The sequence below is a fragment of the Ranitomeya imitator genome, chromosome 5 (genome assembly GCF_032444005.1).
Source record: "Ranitomeya imitator isolate aRanImi1 chromosome 5, aRanImi1.pri, whole genome shotgun sequence".
Classification (NCBI taxonomy): domain Eukaryota; kingdom Metazoa; phylum Chordata; class Amphibia; order Anura; family Dendrobatidae; genus Ranitomeya; species Ranitomeya imitator.
Genome location: NC_091286.1, coordinates 51,777,758 through 51,798,749, shown reverse-complemented (window position 1 = coordinate 51,798,749; position 20,992 = coordinate 51,777,758). Strand labels below are relative to the sequence as shown.

Here is a 20,992-nt window from a genome sequence, read left to right as displayed (position 1 = left end):
CGGGGGGTTCGCCCATTATTACTCAGATTATATATGTTTGTAAAAGGCAGCACAGGAGCAGGTAAAGGTGGTGGCATTTGTTTAGAAACTCAAAGACTGGTGACAGGTTCCCTCTAAGCATAACGGGTGGCTCGGTGCTTAGTGCTGTTGCTTTCCAGTGCCACCTAAGACAACATCTGCAAGGAGCTTATATGTTTTCCCTGTGTTTGTGTAGGGGTACTGGGGGTTTTTGCCACACTCCAAAGAAATACTAATAGAAAATTTAGAATACGAGCCCCAGTGTGGCAATGGTAATGTGTGTAAAGTGCTCTGGAATATCTTGACACTTTATACGAAAGCATGACAAATATGTAAATTGTACAGCTCCCATTGAAACCAGATGGATTCACATAAGTGATGGGTCCTCCAGGAAGATATACTCAATATTGGTCTATTTGAGGGTCTTGGATTATAAATGGGACTTCTAAACTAGATAGCCCCAGTGACAACAAAACAGTGAAATAAGATATGTTATCTATTTAGAACTTCTCGAGAAGTTTGACATTAGAAGTTTATTTCTCCAAACTTTTCCTAATGCACAAAAATCTGCAAGTTTATAAAAAATTAACCTCAAGCTTACTAATTGGGAGCCTGAGTGACATTTTTCCCCCCATATTATAATGCATTTAGCATACATTTCCAGCATATCTTTTTTCCTAGCTTACATTATATTTTACCCTTAGGCTAAAATTGGAAAACTATGGTGATCAGCATCTATTAGTAAGCCAGTGAAAGTACATCATTACATATATATTGTAATTCTGACACCCGCGAGGTAACCATGTCTTGAGTTGTTGAAGCTCCACACCAGCCTAGCTTTGAGTCTCCATGATTGTCTGTTGCTACAAGATTTCAATGCATAATGGAAAAGAAGAAAAAAAAAGAATCTCAGTATGTGTTCTTCTCACATAAGATGAAATTAGGGTATTAGTGTAATGTTGCAGACTTGATTCATGGATGTGCGCACGCTGCGTTTTGTATTTTATGGTGATTAACAAAAATTACAACCACATGCTTTGTATGCTGCCGCTGATCTTTTTTGTGATACTTATCTGTTGCATACTTAAATTTAAGAGTTAATCTGCTGCCAGATGTAATTTTAAACCTTTGGAATAATGTAATTGGGTAGATGGAATAAATGAAAAATCCTATTCATTACTATAGATTTTTGCCGTGGCACCATGATCAATGTGCTCTCCTCTCATTTCACTGGTGTACCACGCAGAGTTTTTTAATCAGAGGTATAAACTCTTGGGTATATATGTAGAATGTCACATAATTAATAGCAATAGATTGGATCTGGAGTCCAATTTTTTTTTTATAGTTAACAACTGTTACATTTTACAATTTGGAACCTTCTACCTTTTTACATGAAACTTAAAAAGTAAATACTTTATATAGTTCCATCTTTTCTCTATTGATTGTAATGCATTTCTGGAAAAGTTTGTCAAAGACAAAGACACACCTTGAGGGGAATTAATCATTCCCCTACATGAATTTTCTGGGATACAAAAAGGTCATAAATTATGATGCATGTCATATTTAAAAGCGTTGTCCACTATTCGGACAACCGCTTCTCAATTCATATGTTTCCCCCTTTTTTTAAATAATGACACTTAAACTCACCTCCGGGTCCGGCACTGTTCCTGCGGTGTCACCATTTTCCCTCCCGGCAATCACATAACATTGTGACATCACGTGAACTCTCCCTCCAATCGCTCTCCCCGCCTTCAGACATATACATACATCTGGAGAAAGAAAAAGATTAGCAGCTCTCACTTCCTCCTGAAGGAAGCAATTTGTCCGAAGGCTGGGAGAGGAAAGCGGCTGCTGATTGGCCGCAGATTCACGTGACAACCTTCCCTTATTCGAATCAAGTGGACAACCTCTTTAATGCACTTACACTATGCAAATCTAAAAGGGATTACGAAAAAAAAGAATTAGCTGGGAGCTCTTCTTTAATATCTTGGTGGTGAGTTCTCCTGCAATGGAAGTCTTCAAACAGAGAATGGACATGGGATGATTTAGTGAATCCTGCAGTGAGAAGGGGGATGGACCAGATGACCCAGGAGTAGTGATGGGCGAGCAGCATTGTTGCTCGGGTGATCTCTGAGTATTTTGGCGTGCTCGGAGATTTAGTTTCCGTCGCTTCAGCTGCATAATTTGCGGCTGCTGGACAGCCTGAATACATGTGGGAATTCCCTAACAAACAGGCAACCCTCACATGTATTCAACCTGTCTAGCAGCCGTAAATCATGCAGTTGCGGTGATGAAAACTAAATCTCCGTGCACGCCAAAATCCTCAGAGATCACCCGAGCGTGCTTGGGGAGACCCGAGCAACGAGTATACTCGCTCGCCACTACCCAGGAGGTCTCTTCCAAATCTACCATTCTATGATTCTATAATTTATGGCATATCCAGAAGATTTGTCATAAATTTCTCATAGCTGCTTGCATGCCAACTTTTAGAACTCATTTCAAAGTAAATGAGACAAGCGGGAGATTTGTGGTCACTAGGGTTGAGCGAAACGGGTCGAACATTTTCAAAAGTCGCCGACTTTTGGCTAAGTCGGGGTTTCATGAAACCCGATCCGACCCCTGTGCGGGGTCGGCCATGCGGTACGCGACTTTCGCGCCAAAGTCGCGTTTCAATGACGCGAAAAGCGCCATTTCTCAGCCAATGAAGGTAAACGCAGAGTGTGGGCAGCGTGATGACATAGGTCCTGGTCCCCACCATCTTAGAGAAGGGCATTGCAGTGATTGGCTTGCTGTCTGCGACGTCACAGGGGCTATAAAGAGGCGTTCCCGCCGACCGCCATCTTACTGCTGCTGATCTGAGCTTAGGGAGAGGTTGCTGCCGCTTTGTCAGAAGCAGGGATAGCGTTAGGCAGGGTCCATTAACCACAAAACCGCTTGTGCTGCAGCGATTTGCACTGTCCAACACCACCCTCGGTGTGCAGGGACAGTGGAATTTTTTTTTTTTTTTTTTTTCCCCTCAGCGCTGTAGCTCATTGGGCTGCCCTAGAAGGCTCCCTGATAGCTGCATTGCTGTGTGTACGCCGCTGTGCAAACCAACTGCTTTTTTCAAAGCACAAATCCTCTTGTTCCTTCCTTTCTGCACAGCTATCTTTTTTGTTTGTCCACACTTTTTATTTCATTTGTGCATCAGTCCACTCCTTATTGCTGCCTGCCATACCTGGCTGAGATTACTGCAGGCAGGGAGATAGTAGCTGCCTGCCATACCTGGCTGAGATTACTGCAGGCAGGGAGATAGTAATTGTAGGACATTCCCTGTTTTTTTTTTTTTTTTTTTTTTGGTGGGAGATTAAGATTGGCAATTTGGCATTTCTGCTAGAGTGCCATCCCTGTGTGTGCCATCTCTCTCACATAGTGGGCCATAGAAAGCCTTTTCATTTTTCTGTATTTTTTTTTGTGGGGTGTATAAATTCTCCCTGATAAAAATACAGTGGGAGATTAATATTGGCCTTTGGGCTTGTGTGCCAGTCCTGAGTGTGCCATCTCTCTCACAAATAGTGGGCCATAGAAAGCCTATTTTATTTTTTTTTGGGTTTTATAAATTCTCCCTGAAAAAAAGGGAGATTAATATTGGCCTCTGGGCTTCTGTGCCAGTCCTGAGCGTGCCATCTGTGCCAGTCCTGAGCGTCCCATCTCTCTCACAAATAGTGGGCCATAGAAAGCCTATTTAATTTTTTTTTTGGTTTTATAAATTTTCCCTGAAAAAAGGGAGATTAATATTGGCCTCTGGGCTTGTGTGCCAGTTGTGAGCGTGCCATCTGTGCCAGTCCTGAGCGTGCCATCTCTCTCACAAATAGTGGGCCATAGAAAGCCTATTTAATTTTTTTTTTGGTTTTATAAATTTTCCCTGAAAAAAGGGAGATTAATATTGGCCTCTGGGCTTGTGTGCCAGTTGTGAGCGTGCCATCTGTGCCAGTCCTGAGCGTGCCATCTCTCTCACAAATAGTGGGCCATAGAAAGCCTATTTAAATATTTTTTTGGTTTTATAAATTCTCCCAGAAAAAAAGGGAGATTAATATTGGCCTCTGGGCTTCTGTGCCAGTTGTGAGCGTGCCATCTGTGCCAGTCCTGAGCGTGCCATCTCTCTCACAAATAGTGGGCCATAGAAAGCCTATTTAAATATTTTTTTGGTTTTATAAATTCTCCCAGAAAAAAAGGGAGATTAATATTGGCCTCTGGGCTTCTGTGCCAGTCCTGAGCGTGCCATCTGTGCCAGTCCTGAGCGTCCCATCTCTCTCACAAATAGTGGGCCATAGAAAGCCTATTTTATTTTTTTTTTGGGTTTCAGAAATTCTCCCTGGAAAAAAAAAGGGAGATTAATATTGCCCTTTGGGCTTGTGTGCCAGTACTAAGCGTTCCATCTCTCTCTCTCTCTCAGTCAGTGGGCCATAGAACGCATATTTTTGGTTTTATTTGTTTTCTAAATTCTCCCTGAAAAAATCATTTTATTTTATTTGGTTTCTAAATTCTTCCTGATAAAATCATATTTTTTTTATTATTTTTATTTCTAAAGTCTCCCTGAAAAAAAAAAAAAAAAAAAACAACCAAAAAAACAGTGGGAGATTAATATTGGCCTTTCTGCTTGTGTGCCAGTCTTGACTCCTGGGTGTGCCATCTCTCTCTCTCTCTCTCTCTCTCTCTCTCTCTCTCTCTCTCCAATTGTGGTCCATAGAAAGCCTATATTTTTTTTCCTTGATTTGGGTTCTAAAATCTACCAGAGAAAATAACTACATCAATCATTGGTAGAAAAATATTGGCCTCTGGGTTTGTGTGCCACTCCTGACTCCTGTGTGCGTCATCTCTCAGTCAGTGGGCCATAGAACGCCTATTTTTGGTTTTATTTGTTTTCTAAATTCTCCCTGAAAAAATTATTTTATTTTATTTGGTTTCTAAATTCTTCCTGATAAAATCATATTTTTTTTATTATTTTTTTTTCTAAAGTCTCCCTGAAAAAAAAAAAAAAAAACAGTGGGAGATTAATATTGGCCTTTCTGCTTGTGTGCCAGTCTTGACTCCTGGGTGCGTCATCTCTCAGTCAGTGGGCCATAGAACGCCTATTTTTGGTTTTATTTGTTTTATAAATTCTCCCTGAAAAAATCATTTTATTTTATTTGGTTTCTAAATTCTTCCTGATAAAATCATATTTTTTTTATTATTTTTTTTTCTAAAGTCTCCCTGAAAAAAAAAAAAAAAAAACAACCAAAAAAACAGTGGGAGATTAATATTGGCCTTTCTGCTTGTGTGCCAGTCTTGACTCCTGGGTGCGTCATCTCTCAGTCAGTGGGCCATAGAACGCCTATTTTTGGTTTTATTTGTTTTCTAAATTCTCCCTGAAAAAATCATTTTATTTTATTTGGTTTCTAAATTCTTCCTGATAAAATCATATTTTTTTTATTATTTTTTTTTCTAAAGTCTCCCTGAAAAAAAAAAAAAAAAAAACAACCAAAAAAAACAGTGGGAGATTAATATTGGCCTTTCTGCTTGTGTGCCAGTCTTGACTCCTGGGTGCGTCATCTCTCAGTCAGTGGGCCATAGAACGCCTATTTTTGGTTTTATTTGTTTTCTAAATTCTCCCTGAAAAAATCATTTTATTTTATTTGGTTTCTAAATTCTTCCTGATAAAATCATATTTTTTTTATTATTTTTTTTTCTAAAGTCTCCCTGAAAAAAAAAAAAAAAAAAACAACCAAAAAAAACAGTGGGAGATTAATATTGGCCTTTCTGCTTGTGTGCCAGTCTTGACTCCTGGGTGTGCCATCTCTCTCTCTCTCTCTCTCCAATTGTGGTCCATAGAAAGCCTACATTTTTTTTCCTTGATTTGGGTTCCAAAATCTACCAGAGAAAATAACTCCATCAATCATTGGTAGAAAAATATTGGCCTCTGGGCTTGTGTGCCACTCCTGATTCCTGTGTGCGTCATCTCTCACTCAGTGGCCCATAGAAAGCATATAGTTTGTTACATTTGTTTTCTAAATTCTCCCTGCAAAAATCTATTTTTTTTTTTTTGGGGGGTTTCTAAAGTGTTCCTGAAAAAAATAAAAATAAAAAAAAAATAATAGTGTGACATTAATATTAACATTTGTGCTTCAGTGACAGTCCTGCGTGTGGGGCATCTCTCTAATTTGCAGCCACCAAAAAAAGAGTGTGTAACATTGGGCCTGATTTTCGCTGTGGTCTCACCAACCTGTAAAGGGGTAGCTAAATCATACAGAAGTTATAGCTCACCGTGTAAGTTGTGTGACTGCAACAAATAACGTTAGTTTGGTTACGTTTTTAAAACAATGAGGAAGTCTAGTGGAAGAGGTCGTGGCCGGGGGCGTTCATTGTCAGCTGGTAATGAGGGTAGTGGTAGTGGTGGAGCATCAGGTGGTCGTGGGGGAAAAAATATTGCACCTAAGTCTGGAGCTGTGGAGCCAGGTTCGTCGTCCGGCTACACAAGGCCTCGAACGCTCCCTTTTCTGGGATTAGGAAAACCGCTTTTAAAGCCGGAGCAGCAAGAGCAAGTTTTGGCTTATCTTGCTGACTCAGCCTCTAGCTCTTTTGCCTCATCTCGTGAAACTGGTAAAAGTAAAAGCAGCGCGTCGTTAGTGGATGTTCACGGTCAGGGACAAGTCACTTCCTTGTCCTCTTCAGCAAAAACAACAACAGAGAAGAATGCAGCAGGCGACACAACGGGTTACTCCATGGAGCTCTTTACACATACCGTCCCTGGCTTAGAAAGTGAAGCAGTTAACAGTCCATGCCCATTACAAATTGAATCTGACATGGAGTGCACTGACGCACAGCCACAGCCAGACTACTATGCTGGTCCTTTGACTCAGACCACAACATTGCCCTCGCAGGGTGCTGATCAAGAATCAGACCCTGATGAGACTATGTTGCCCCATCACGAACGCTATACCACCGAACGACACGGTGACACAGACGAAGTTGCGCAGGAGGTACAAGAAGAGTTATTAGATGACCCAGTTCTTGACCCCGATTGGCAGCCATTGGGGGAACAGGGTGCAGGCGGCAGCAGTTCTGAAGCAGAGGAGGAGGAGGGGCCGCAGCAGGCATCAACATCGCCACAGGTTCCATCTGCCGGGCCCGTATCTTGCCCAAAACGCGTGGCAAAGCCAAAACCTGGTGGAGGACAGCGTGGCCATCCGGTTAAAGCTCAGTCTGCAATGCCTGAAAAGGTATCCGATGCTAGAAAGAGTGCAGTCTGGCATTTTTTTAAACAACATCCAATTGATCAGCGCAAAGTCATCTGTCAAAAATGTTCTACTTCCTTAAGCAGAGGTCAGAATCTGAAAAGTCTCAATACTAGTTGCATGCATAGACATTTAACCACCATGCATTTGAAAGCTTGGACTAACTACCAAACGTCCCTTAATGTTGTTGCACCCTCGGCCAATGAAGCTAGTCATCAACGCAACATCCCTTCCGGCAGTGTAGGACCACCATTTAGCGCACCACCTGCTGTATCTGTGCAGGTATCTTTGCCAGGCCAAAGCAGTCAGGGTCAGGGAATCACCAGTTTCGTAGTAGGAAACACTGCATCTAGGGCACCGGCGGCAACAATACCATCTCCCACCGTCTCTCAGTCTGCCATGTCCACCGGCACCCCCGCTAGTTCCACGATCTCCAGCTCTCCAGTCCAGCTCACCCTACATGAGACTATGGTTAGAAAAAGGAAATACTTAGCCTCGCATCCGCGTACACAGGGTTTGAACGCCCACATAGCTAGACTAATCTCGTTAGAGATGATGCCCTACCGGTTAGTTGAAAGCGAAGCTTTCAAAGACCTGATGGACTACGCTGTACCACGCTACGAGCTACCCAGTCGACACTTTTTTTCCAGAAAAGCCATCCCAGCCCTCCACCAGCATGTTAAAGAGCGCATCGTCCATGCACTCAGGCAATCTGTGAGCACAAAGGTGCACCTGACAACAGATGCATGGACCAGTAGGCATGGCCAGGGACGTTACGTGTCCATCACGGCACACTGGGTAAATGTGGTGGATTCAGGGTCCACAGGGGACAGCAAGTTTGGGACAGTTCTGCCTAGCCCACGGTCTAGTAAACAGTTGTCTGTAGCCGTTCGCACCCCCTCCTCCTCCTCCTCCTCGTCCTCCTGCAGAAGCAAGAGCTCGTCCACAGACCGCAGTCGCACAAACACTCCATCCGCACCTGCCACTGTTGCACACCAGGTCTCCCATTATGGGGCAGCTACTGGCATACGTCAGCAGGCTGTATTGGCTATGAAGTGTTTGGGCGACAATAGACACACCGCGGAAGTTCTGTCCGAGTTCTTGCAGCAAGAAACGCAGTCGTGGCTGGGCACTGTAGATCTTGAGGCAGGCAAGGTAGTGAGTGATAACGGAAGGAATTTCATGGCTGCCATCTCCCTTTCCCAACTGAAACACATTCCTTGCCTGGCTCACACCTTAAACCTGGTGGTGCAGTGCTTCCTGAAAAGTTATCCGGGGTTATCCGACCTGCTCCTCAAAGTGCGTGGACTTTGCGCACATATCCGCCGTTCGCCTGTACACTCCAGCCGTATGCAGACCTATCAGCGTTCTTTGAACCTTCCCCAGCATCGCCTAATCATAGACGTTGCAACAAGGTGGAACTCAACACTGCACATGCTTCAGAGACTGTGCGAACAGAGGCGGGCTGTTATGTTTTTGTGGGAGGATACACATACACGGGCAGGCAGTAGGATGGCAGACATGGAGTTGTCAGGTGTGCAGTGGTCGAAGATTCAAGACATGTGTCAAGTCCTTCAGTGTTTTGAGGAATGCACACGGCTGGTTAGTGCAGACAACGCCATAATAAGCATGAGCATCCCCCTAATGCGTCTGCTGATGCAAAGTTTGACGCACATAAAGGATCAGGCGTCTGCACCAGAGGAAGAGGAAAGCCTTGATGACAGTCAGCGATTGTCTGGTCAGGGCAGTGTACATGACGAGGTACCGGGCGAAGAGGAGGTGGAGGATGAGGAGGATGATGGGGATGAGTATATTTTTAATGAGGAAGCTTTCCCGGGGGCACGGGAAATTGGTGGCGTGGCAAGGCCGGGTTCTGGTTTTTTGAGGGACACAAGTGACGTAGATTTGCCTGCAACTGCCCCTCAACCAAGCACAACCGCAGATTTGACAACGGGAACTTTGGCCCACATGGCGGATTATGCCTTGCGTATCCTCAAAAGGGACACACGCATTACAAAAATGATGAACGATGACGATTACTGGTTGGCCTGCCTCCTTGATCCTCGCTATAAAGGCAAATTGCAAAATATTATGCCACATGAGAACTTGGAACTAATATTAGCAACAAAACAATCAACTCTTGTTGACCGTTTGCTTCTGGCATTCCCTGCACACAGCGCCCGTGATCGTTCTCACACGAGCTCCAGGGGCCAGCAGACCAGAGGTGTTAGAGGGGCAGAAATCAGAAGTGGCGTTGGACAGAGGGGTTTTCTGACCAGGTTGTGGAGTGATTTTTCTATGACCGCAGACAGGACAGGTACTGCAGCATCAATTCAAAGTGACAGGAGACAACATTTGTCCAGTATGGTTACAAACTATTTTTCATCCCTTATCGACGTTCTCCCTCAACCGTCATTCCCATTTGATTACTGGGCATCCAAATTAGACACCTGGCCAGAATTGGCAGAATATGCATTGCAGGAGCTTGCTTGCCCGGCAGCTAGTGTCCTATCAGAAAGAGTATTCAGTGCTGCAGGTTCAATACTAACAGAAAAAAGGACTCGTCTGGCTACCCAAAATGTAGATGATCTAACCTTCATTAAAATGAACCACAACTGGATTTCAAAATCTTTTGCCCCACCCTGCCCGGCTGACACCTAGCTTTCCTATGAAAAGGTCTTGCCTGTGGACTATTCTGAATGACTTTTCCAATCTCGTAATTTTCTTCACCTGATTGTCCAGCATACGACATGTTTCCACCTCACGAAATGGCCAAACTCCCCACACGGGGCCGTGCTATCGCCACTTTGCGCTTGGACCCTTGAGAGTGCTGTTTGTCTGAAGAGGTGGGTGTGGCCGCTTTTGGTCGACGGCACTGCCACTGGGTCCCTCATAGTACAATAAAGTGTCTCTGGCGGTGGTGGTGCGCACCCAACGTCAGACACACCGTTGTAATATGAGGGGCCCTGTGCCTGTACCGCCGGCCACAAGACAGTTCCCCCCCCCAGCTCAAACAGTGCTCTACCACTAGCAAAATTATCTCTCACAGCTTCACCAATGTGTAGTCTAGCCGCTGACATCCTTCAATGCCTGGCACTGACAATACCATTGTTTTGACATTTTTGTTATGTTAGGCCTTCGAAGCCTGTCTGCGGTCCCTTCTTTCTACAACTACTACACTGACCAGGCCACTGCTGGCCGTGTTACCCTGGAACCAATTTAAAAGTGCCTACAGTCAGCCCAATTTTGTTATGTTAGGCCTTCGAAGACTGTCTGCCGTCACTCCTTCCACTAGACTTCCACTGACCATACACTGCTGCCCATGTACCCCTGGAACCAATTTAAAGTGCCTACAGCCAGCCCAATTTTGTTATGTTAGGCCTTCGAAGCCTGTCTGCGGTCACTCCTTCCACTAGACTTCCACTGACCAGACCACTGCTGCCCGTGTACCCCTGGAACCAATTTAAAAGTGCCTACAGCCATGTGTTATTATTTTAGGCCTTCGATGCCTGTCTGCGGTCACTCCTTCCACTAGGCCTCCACTGACCACACCACTGCTGCCCGTGTACCCCTGGAACCAATTTAAAATTGCCTACAGCCAGCCCAATTTTTTTATTTTAGGCCTTCGATGCCTGTCTGCGGTCCATTCTTTCAACTACTACTACACTGACCAGGTCACTGCTGCCCGTGTACCCCTGGAACCAATTTAAAATTGCCTACAGCCAGCCCAATTTTTTTATTTTAGGCCTTCGATGCCTGTCTGCGGTCCATTCTTTCAACTACTACTACACTGACCAGGTCACTGCTGCCCGTGTACCCCTGGAACCAATTTAAAATTGCCTACAGCCAGCCCAATTTTTTTATTTTAGGCCTTCGATGCCTGTCTGCGGTCCATTCTTTCAACTACTACTACACTGACCAGGTCACTGCTGCCCGTGTACCCCTGGAACCAATTTAAAATTGCCTACAGCCAGCCCAATTTTTTTATTTTAGGCCTTCGATGCCTGTCTGCGGTCCATTCTTTCAACTACTACTACACTGACCAGGTCACTGCTGCCCGTGTACCCCTGGAACCAATTTAAAATTGCCTACAGCCATGTGTTATTATTTTAGGCCTTCGATGCCTGTCTGCGGTCACTCCTTCCACTAGGCCTCCACTGACCACACCACTGCTGTCCGTGTACCCCTGGAACCAATTTAAAATTGCCTACAGCCATGTGTTATTATTTTAGGCCTTCGATGCCTGTCTGCGGTCACTCCTTCCACTAGACTTCCACTGACCAGACCACTGCTGCCCGTGTACCCCTGGAACCAATTTAAAAGTGCCTACAGCCAGCCCAAGTTTGTTATGTTAGGCCTTCGATGCCTGTCTGCGGTCCATTCTTTCAACTACTACTACACTGACCAGGTCACTGCTGCCCGTGTACCCCTGGAACCAATTTAAAAGTGCCTACAGCCATGTGTTATTATTTTAGGCCTTCGATGCCTGTCTGCGGTCACTCCTTCCACTAGGCCTCCACTGACCACACCACTGCTGCCCGTGTACCCCTGGAACCAATTTAAAATTGCCTACAGCCAGCCCAATTTTTTTATTTTAGGCCTTCGATGCCTGTCTGCGGTCCATTCTTTCAACTACTACTACACTGACCAGGTCACTGCTGCCCGTGTACCCCTGGAACCAATTTAAAATTGCCTACAGCCATGTGTTATTATTTTAGGCCTTCGATGCCTGTCTGCGGTCACTCCTTCCACTAGGCCTCCACTGACCACACCACTGCTGCCCGTGTACCCCTGGAACCAATTTAAAATTGCCTACAGCCAGCCCAATTTTTTTATTTTAGGCCTTCGATGCCTGTCTGCGGTCCATTCTTTCAACTACTACTACACTGACCAGGTCACTGCTGCCCGTGTACCCCTGGAACCAATTTAAAATTGCCTACAGCCAGCCCAATTTTTTTATTTTAGGCCTTCGATGCCTGTCTGCGGTCCATTCTTTCAACTACTACTACACTGACCAGGTCACTGCTGCCCGTGTACCCCTGGAACCAATTTAAAATTGCCTACAGCCATGTGTTATTATTTTAGGCCTTCGATGCCTGTCTGCGGTCACTCCTTCCACTAGGCCTCCACTGACCACACCACTGCTGCCCGTGTACCCCTGGAACCAATTTAAAATTGCCTACAGCCAGCCCAATTTTTTTATTTTAGGCCTTCGATGCCTGTCTGCGGTCCATTCTTTCAACTACTACTACACTGACCAGGTCACTGCTGCCCGTGTACCCCTGGAACCAATTTAAAATTGCCTACAGCCAGCCCAATTTTTTTATTTTAGGCCTTCGATGCCTGTCTGCGGTCCATTCTTTCAACTACTACTACACTGACCAGGTCACTGCTGCCCGTGTACCCCTGGAACCAATTTAAAATTGCCTACAGCCAGCCCAATTTTTTTATTTTAGGCCTTCGATGCCTGTCTGCGGTCCATTCTTTCAACTACTACTACACTGACCAGGTCACTGCTGCCCGTGTACCCCTGGAACCAATTTAAAATTGCCTACAGCCATGTGTTATTATTTTAGGCCTTCGATGCCTGTCTGCGGTCACTCCTTCCACTAGGCCTCCACTGACCACACCACTGCTGTCCGTGTACCCCTGGAACCAATTTAAAATTGCCTACAGCCATGTGTTATTATTTTAGGCCTTCGATGCCTGTCTGCGGTCACTCCTTCCACTAGGCCTCCACTGACCACACCACTGCTGTCCGTGTACCCCTGGAACCAATTTAAAATTGCCTACAGCCATGTGTTATTATTTTAGGCCTTCGATGCCTGTCTGCGGTCCATTCTTTCAACTACTACTACACTGACCAGGGCACTGCTGGCCGTGTACCCCTGGAACCAACATCAGAAAATATAAAAATAAGTATTTTGCTTATAAAAAAGAAAATACTGGTGAGATATCAAATGCAGACATTTTAACATTAAAAACAAACACACAACTCTAATCTGGTACAGTACTAAAAATGGCCACCAGCTACAATTACTTTCTCCTGCAAGTAGTTAACTGAAAGTTTTTTTAAATTGAAAACACACATATGGCATCCACCGAGTGTTGTCCTGTCGCGTCTTCTTTATATTATTGCCGAGAAGATGCAAAATAATGAAAATAATAAAATCATTAATTACCAAAATAATAGAGAAAGTCAACACCACATTGCAAATAAACATTCATTCCAAATAAAGAAGCAGGGCGCGTCCGAGGGTGAGTATATACCTAATAAGAATATAATCACCCTCGGACGCGCAATGCTTATTTCCAACAGCCTTCCTTCCTAAGAATCAGCCCTTCCGTCGTGTAGAGAGACGTTGTGTTACACTCCAAGGTGTTCCCCAGGTTGCCTTTCCTGAGCTTCGATCTTCCGGCTCTCGTTTAGTAGTTCTTGGAAACTACTCTGCATTAGGCCTTCAAATTGGGTATGGGGTGTAGAGAGATGGTGTGTTCCACTCCAAGGTGTTCCCCAGGTTGCCTTTCCTGAGCTTCGATCTTCCGGCTCTCGTTTAGTAGTTGTTGGAAACTACGCTGCATTAGGCCTTCAAATTGGGTATGGGGTGTAGCGAGAGGGTGTGTTACACTCCAAGGTGTTCCCCAGGTTGCCTTTCCTGAGCTTCGATCTTCCGGCTCTCGTTTAGTAGTTCTTGGAAACTACACTGCATTAGGCCTTCAAATTGGGTATGGGGTGTAGAGAGAGGGTGTGTTACACTCCAAGGTGTTCCCCAGGTTGCCTTTCCTGAGCTTCGATCTTCCGGCTCTCGTTTAGTAGTTGTTGGAAACTACGCTGCATTAGGCCTTCAAATTGGGTATGGGGTGTAGCGAGAGGGTGTGTTACACTCCAAGGTGTTCCCCAGGTTGCCTTTCCTGAGCTTCGATCTTCCGGCTCTCGTTTAGTAGTTCTTGGAAACTACACTGCATTAGGCCTTCAAATTGGGTATGGGGTGTAGAGAGAGGGTGTGTTACACTCTAAGGTGTTCCCCAGGTTTCCTTGCCATTGCTTCGGTCTTCCGACTCTCGTTTAGTAGTTGTAGAAAAGTACACTGCATTAGGCCATACAAAATGGGTATGGGGTGGAGAGAGATGGTGTGTTACACTCCAAGGTGTTCCCCAGGTTGCCTTTCCTGAGCTTCTATCTTCAGGCTCTCATTAAATTGTGGTTAAATGGAACAACTGCATTTGGCGTACTAGTTGGTTTGGGGCCTACTATCGGTGTCTGCCACTCCTTGCTGTTCTCCTCCACTGAACAAAGCTGTGCCGCCTGTTTACTACGGTTGCCAATTTTGAACTGCATTTCGACTACTTACTGATTTGGCCCTACTCTCTGTGTCAGCCTCTCATTCCAGTTGTCCTCCACTGCAATGCCCCCTGGTTATTCCTGTGTTACCAATTTTGAACTGCATTTAGCCCACTTTCTTCTTTGGGCCTATATCTGTGTTTCCACTTCATCGTGCCCATTGCCCAGCCAGTGATAGATGAGTCTGCTGGTACATTGACCCATAACGCAACATTCCCCGTGCACGCTACACAACAACATTGTGACCCTGCTGAAAGTCAGGTTGCTCTTCCCGCATACCATACCACCTTACACGGGGACAAAGAGGAAGGTGCAGATGAAAGTGCAGGTTCCTTCATCAGGTGGGGGGAGGAATACTAGTTGGCGACGTCACTGGCACAGGGCCTCTCATAGTACGCAAAAGTGTTGCTGCCGGTGGGAGGCGCCCCCGCCGTGCAAACACACCGCTGTACTTTGAGGGGCCCTGTGCCAGTGCCAATGCCAACGAGTGGGCCCCCCCTGCTTGCTCAGGTTCACAGCACTTGCAAAGTTGAAATACTTACCTCTCCCTGCTCCACTGCCGTGACGTGGTCCAGATTTCCTGGGCCCACTAATTACTTGAACCAGCCCTACCCCCCACAACTTTAGCCAAATGACCCCCAATTTCAAATGCCTTCCAATTATTATAAGGTAAATTACGCTTGACAAGCTTCATTAAGAAGAATGGATGGTTTTGACATTAAAATGGCCACTCTAGGTGTTTTCCTGGCCCCCACTCACTGCCGACTATGCTGCCCCATTGACTTGCATTGGGTTTCGTGTTTCGGTCGATCCCGACTTTACGTCATAATCGGCCGATTTCACTCGACCCGACTTTGGACATAGTCGGGTTTCGCAAAACCCGGCTCGACTCTAAAAAGGTCAAGGTCGCTCAACTCTAGTGGTCACCTGTACATTCACGGTTATTCAAGAACGGAGCCGGTTTTTGAAATAAGTATGGGTATGCTGTAAATACCTATTTAAATGCCTTATTAGAATATGAAAAATCCAGCTACTTTCAATGTAATGAAACTGGAGCTTTACAATGGGACAGGGATACATTGTTTCTTTAATTGTTGTTCTTCTTTAGAATGTCTTGGTAGCTGATCATCTCTTTATTTTTTTTCTTATCGCGCAATTACCGCATGCTAATGTTCTTAGAAAGAACTGTTCTCCTTGAGCTTGAATTGTTGGCATTCATTGGTTTATAGCGTTTGCACAAAGCTTCAGAAATTGGAAGTTTTCACTCATACTTCGTTTTATGCATTTCACGAGGCAGGAGAAAGGGTTTAGTTCTCTTTTGTAAATTGCAAAGACAAAGAGAAAGTTACAAATTCAATCCATCAGAAAAAGTACAGTAACTGATTTAGAATATCAATTACCTATGAACAAGATGTCCCGGGCTTAGTAAAATGTCAAGAGACTTGCTCTCGAAAACTAAAACCCTAAGAGAAGAAAGAAAGCTATACGCGCTTCACATTCTTCATAAGACAAATTCTAATTAGCGCTATTTTTCTTTGTTTCCAGCACCAAGGAAAAATTGGAGTCAAATTTAATGTTGGAACAGATGACATCTCAATTGAAGAAGTTAATGCAATTATTAATGATGGAAAGTATCATGTAGTACGATTTACAAGAAGTGGGGGTAATGCCACCTTACAGGTCGACAACTTGCCTACAATAGAGCGTTTCCCAGCAGGTAAGGAAACCTTATAAAAAGTTGTATTTTTTTTGTATTATACTAATTAGTAATTGTAGTAATTAGCGTAAAAATTTGAAAATTTATCTTGATTATTGTATTATTTACTGTAGTGCATAAAGGAAAGTGGTGCTAAAAATGTATGATTAGACTACAACTTTTTTTGGAACTGCATTTCAAGTTTTTATTGCCCATGGAAAGGATTTGACAAAAGATATACCTGTACAATTGGCAGAAATATTTCAAAAACTTTATAGAATGAGATTTTTTTTCTATGATCTACATTTCTACTAGACATTTTAATAGCTTTTCTTTACCTAATCCTCTGTTCACACTAAGGTTAATTTGATTCTTTTGGGCGTTGCATTATTTTTGGCTGCACGGATGGTATAGCATGGAGTGCTGTTCTTGACATCAAAATGCTTGAAGACAAATAGAAGTCTCTTAGACACTAATATGGGGAATTTGGCCCTCATAGTTCTTTAGTTTCCAGTTGGAGGCATATTTGGCAAAGTTTATCATAACTCCACTGAAAAAATGAGTCAAAAATTGGATGTGTACAGATACATATTTTGTTAGGACATTTATATTTATATATTGGGGAAGAAAAATACCTTATAGTGATATTAAAAAGCCTATCATTGCTATGTCTCAGGACAAAGTGGGGAGACATGGTCTAGGAGTTGTCAATGTCAGCCACACTTCTCCATGTTAATAAGTAGAAGGTCTGTTTCTCCTCCAGTGCCAATGAACTATAGCAAAGATAAATGGAGAGGGGTGACACAATTGATAAAACTTTCTTTTAGCCAAACAGGAATCCATCAATATATTAGACTAGCTATTGAACCCGTTCTACGCCCGGGTGGCGAGCATTTATATTGGTATATGGTCTCCATCCTGCGCCCGTTCTGTCATGTGCTGCTGCCATCCTGCGCCCGTTCTGTCATGTGCTGCTGCCATCCTGCGCCCGTTCTGTCATGCGCTGCTGCCATCCTGCGCCCGTTCTGTCATGTGCTGCTCCCATCCTGCTGCCATCCTGCGCCCGTTCTGTCATGCGCTGCTGCCATCCTGCGCCTGTTCTGTCATGTGCTGCTGCCATCCTGCGCCCGTTCTGTCATGTGCTGCTGCCATCCTGCGCCCGTTCTGTCATGTGCTGCTGCCATCCTGCGCCCGTTCTGTCATGTGCTGCTCCCATCCTGCTGCCATCCTGCGCCCGTTATGTCATGCGCTGCTGCCATCCTGCGCCCATTCTGTCATGTGCTGCTGCCATCCTGCGCCCGTTCTGTCATTTGCTGCTGCCATCCTGCGCCCGTTCTGTCATGTGCTGCTGCCATCCTGCACCCATTCTGTCATGTGCTGCTGCCATCCTGCGCCCGTTATGTCATGTGCTGCTGCCATCCTGCGCCCGTTCTGTCATGTGCTGCTGCCATCCTGCGCCTGTTATGTCATGTGCTGCTGCCATCCTGCGCCCGTTCTGTCATGCGCTGCTGCCATCCTGCGCCCGTTTTGTCATGTGCTGCTGCCATCCTGCGCCCGTTCTGTCATGTGCTGTTCCCATCCTGCGCCCCCGTTCTGTCATGCGCAGCTGCCATCCTGCGCCCATTCTGTCATGTGCTGCTCCCATCCTGCTGCCATCCTGCGCCCGTTATGTCATGCGCTGCTGCCATCCTGCGCCCGTTCTGTCATGTGCTGCTGCCATCCTGCGCCCGTAATGTCATGTGCTGCTGCCATCCTGCGCCCGTTCTGTCATGTGCTGCTGCCATCCTGCACCCGTTCTGTCATGTGCTGCTGCCATCCTGCGCCCGTTCTGTCATGTGCTGCTGCCATCCTGCGCCCGTTCTGTCATGTGCTGCTCCCATCCTGCGCCACTATTGTATTATATGCCCCCATATGCTGCTGCCATATAAAAAAAAAAAAAAATACCATACTCACCTATCGTCCGGCTCCACTGCAGGTGTGTCTTCAAGAAAATGGCGCCGGAAAGCGCGGACTGCGCAGGCGCCGATTCCGGCAGCAGGAATCGTGCCTGCGCAGTACGCGCTTTCCGGCGCCATTTTATTGAAGACACTGCCGGAAAGCGCGTACTGCGCAGGCGCCGATTCCGGCACCAGGAGAAGAAAGAGAATGGCGGCGGAAATGCCGTAAGTAACAAATGACTGTGGCATGAAGTGCCACAGCCTCATGGCACAGCAATTTGTTACTTACGCCAGTTCCGGCGCCATCGTCTTGCTTCTCCTGGTGCTGGAATCGGCGCCTGCGCAGTACGCGCTTTCCGGCACCATTTTATTGAAGACACTGCAGTGTGTCTCCAATAAAATGGCGCCGGAAAGCGCGTACTGCGCAGGCGCCGATTCCGGCACCAGGAGGAGAAAGACAATGGCGCCGGAACTGGCGTAAGTAAAAACTTTCTGTGCCGGGCGCACATACGGCGCCCCCGTGCTCCCGACCCCCTGCTCTCGGCGGCATCTCCCCGTACTCCTGACCCCTCCTCTCGGCGGCATCTCCCCGTACTCCCGACCCCCTGCTCTCGGCGGCATCTCCCCGTGCTCTCGACCCCCTGCTCTCGGCGGCATCTATAATGTAACGCTGGGAGCGTCGCGCCTGCGCAGTCTATTAAGGCTTCGGACAGAGTGACGCTCCCAGCGTTATATTATAGATAATACATATTATCTTATGTAAGTACTGTGTATTTATATCATAAGATCTATGAGCTTTGAAAGAGGCATGCCCAAAAATGACTTATGCGCAAAGTGTAATGGGTCAGAATTAGTGATGAGAGAGTGTGCTCGTTACTCGAGATTTCCGAGCATGCTCGGGTGTTCTCTGAGAATATTGGGCATGCTCGTAGATTATGTTTGAGTCCCCGCTGCTGCATGATTTGAGGCTGTTAGACAGCCTGAATACATGTGGGGATTCCCTAACAAATAGTCAATCACTGCATGTGTTCAGGTTGTCTAACAGCCGCAAATCATGCAGCGGTAGGAACTCAAACATAATCTACGAGTATGCTCAAAATACTTCGAGAACACCCGAGCATACTCGGAAATCTTGTGTAATGAGCACACTCGCTCATCACTAGTCAGAATGTATTTGTACCTTACTGTGTTATTGTTCTGTTATTGTATTTTTTTATTTATGTTATAGGCTCAACTGTGAATGTCATTTTATGATTGTATGTGACATGTGAACTGCAAAAAAAATCTATGGTAGCATCTGTTCCAGAAATTTGATATAAATAAATTCTCCTAACTAGCTCTGTTTCACCATTAAGGAGTTTAAGGGCTATTAACCCCATCCCACCGTGGCCCTTTTTCGTTTTTGTGTTTTCGTTTTTCACTCCCCTCCTTCCCAGAGCCATAACTTTTTTATTTTTCCGTAAATATGGTCATATGAGGGCTTATTTTTTGCGGGACAAGTTGTAGTTTTGAAAAACACCATTGGTTTTACTATGTCTTGTACTAGAAAATGGTAAAAAAATTCCAACTGCGGTGAAATTGCAAAGAAAGTGCAATCCCACACTTGTTTTTTGATTGGCTTTTTTGCTAGCTTCACTAAATGCTATAAGTGACCTGCCATTATTATTCTCCAGGTCATTCCGAGTTCATAGATACCTAACATGTCTAGGTTATTTTTTATCTGAGTTGAGAAAAAAAATTCAAAACTTTGCTAAACAAAATGCGCCATTATCCGATTCCCATAGCATCTCCATTTTTCGTGATCTGGGGTCAGGTGAGGGCTTATTTTTTGTGTGCCGAGCTGACATTTTTAATGATACCACATTTGTGCAGATATGTTCTTTTGATTGCCTGTTATTGCATTTTAATGCAATGTCGCGACAACCAAAAAAACATAATTCTGGCGTTTTAAATTTTTTTCTCGCTATGCTGTTTAGCGATCAGGTTAATCCTTTTTTTATTGATAGATCGGGTGATTCTGAATGCGGTGATACCAAATAGGTTTGATTTTTTTTTTTTGTTTCATTTTGGATGGGGCGAAAGGGGGTGATTTAAACTTTTATATATATTTTCTTTTTTTCATATTTTTAAAAACATTTTTTTTTAACTTTTGCCATGCTTCAATAGCCTCCATGGGAGGCTAGAAGCTGTCATAGCGTGATCAGCTCTGCTACATAGCAACAATCATGAGATTGCTGCTATGCAGCTGAAATGCAGGCTTCCTATGATCACCGACCACAGGGGGCGCTCACAGCAGGCCGGCATCAGTAACCATAGAGGTCTCAAGGATCATGTGACGGGGTCGACGATGAGGTCATTTCCGGCCGTGCGGCTGGAAGCGCCTGTTAAATTCCGCTGTCAGCGTTTGACAGCGACATTTAACAAGTTAATAGCGGCGGGTGAATCGCGATTTCACCCGCTGCTATTGCGCGCACATGTCAGCTGTCAAACAGTCACGAGAACTCAAACATACTATTCGAGCACGCCAAAGTCACTCGGTTAGCTCACGAGCATGCTCAGATAACACCTTATCCGAGCACATTCGCTCATCTCTAGTTGCAGTGTCTCAAGACTGAGATGAGCTGGGCAACACAATGTACTGGGCACTACAATGCACTAGTGACTACAGCGTACTGGTAACTGCAACGAGCAACTGCTGCTGTTCCTGGAAAACACTCATGGAGTCGAAATCATCACTACACCTGTA

The 20,992-nt window shown here is 45.2% G+C and overlaps 1 protein-coding gene across 21 annotated transcripts in view; it reads left to right on the top strand.

The window, feature by feature from the left end:
- The window catches only part of NRXN1 (neurexin 1), a 1,975,072-nt gene that overhangs the window by 1,750,074 nt on the left and 204,006 nt on the right, over positions 1–20,992 (top strand). For all 21 annotated transcript variants that reach the window (XM_069768660.1, XM_069768673.1, XM_069768667.1 and 18 more), the window contains one exon: positions 16,159–16,330. In XM_069768660.1, coding sequence (XP_069624761.1) covers positions 16,159–16,330 — 172 coding nt within the window. The remainder of the gene's footprint in view (positions 1–16,158; positions 16,331–20,992) is intronic.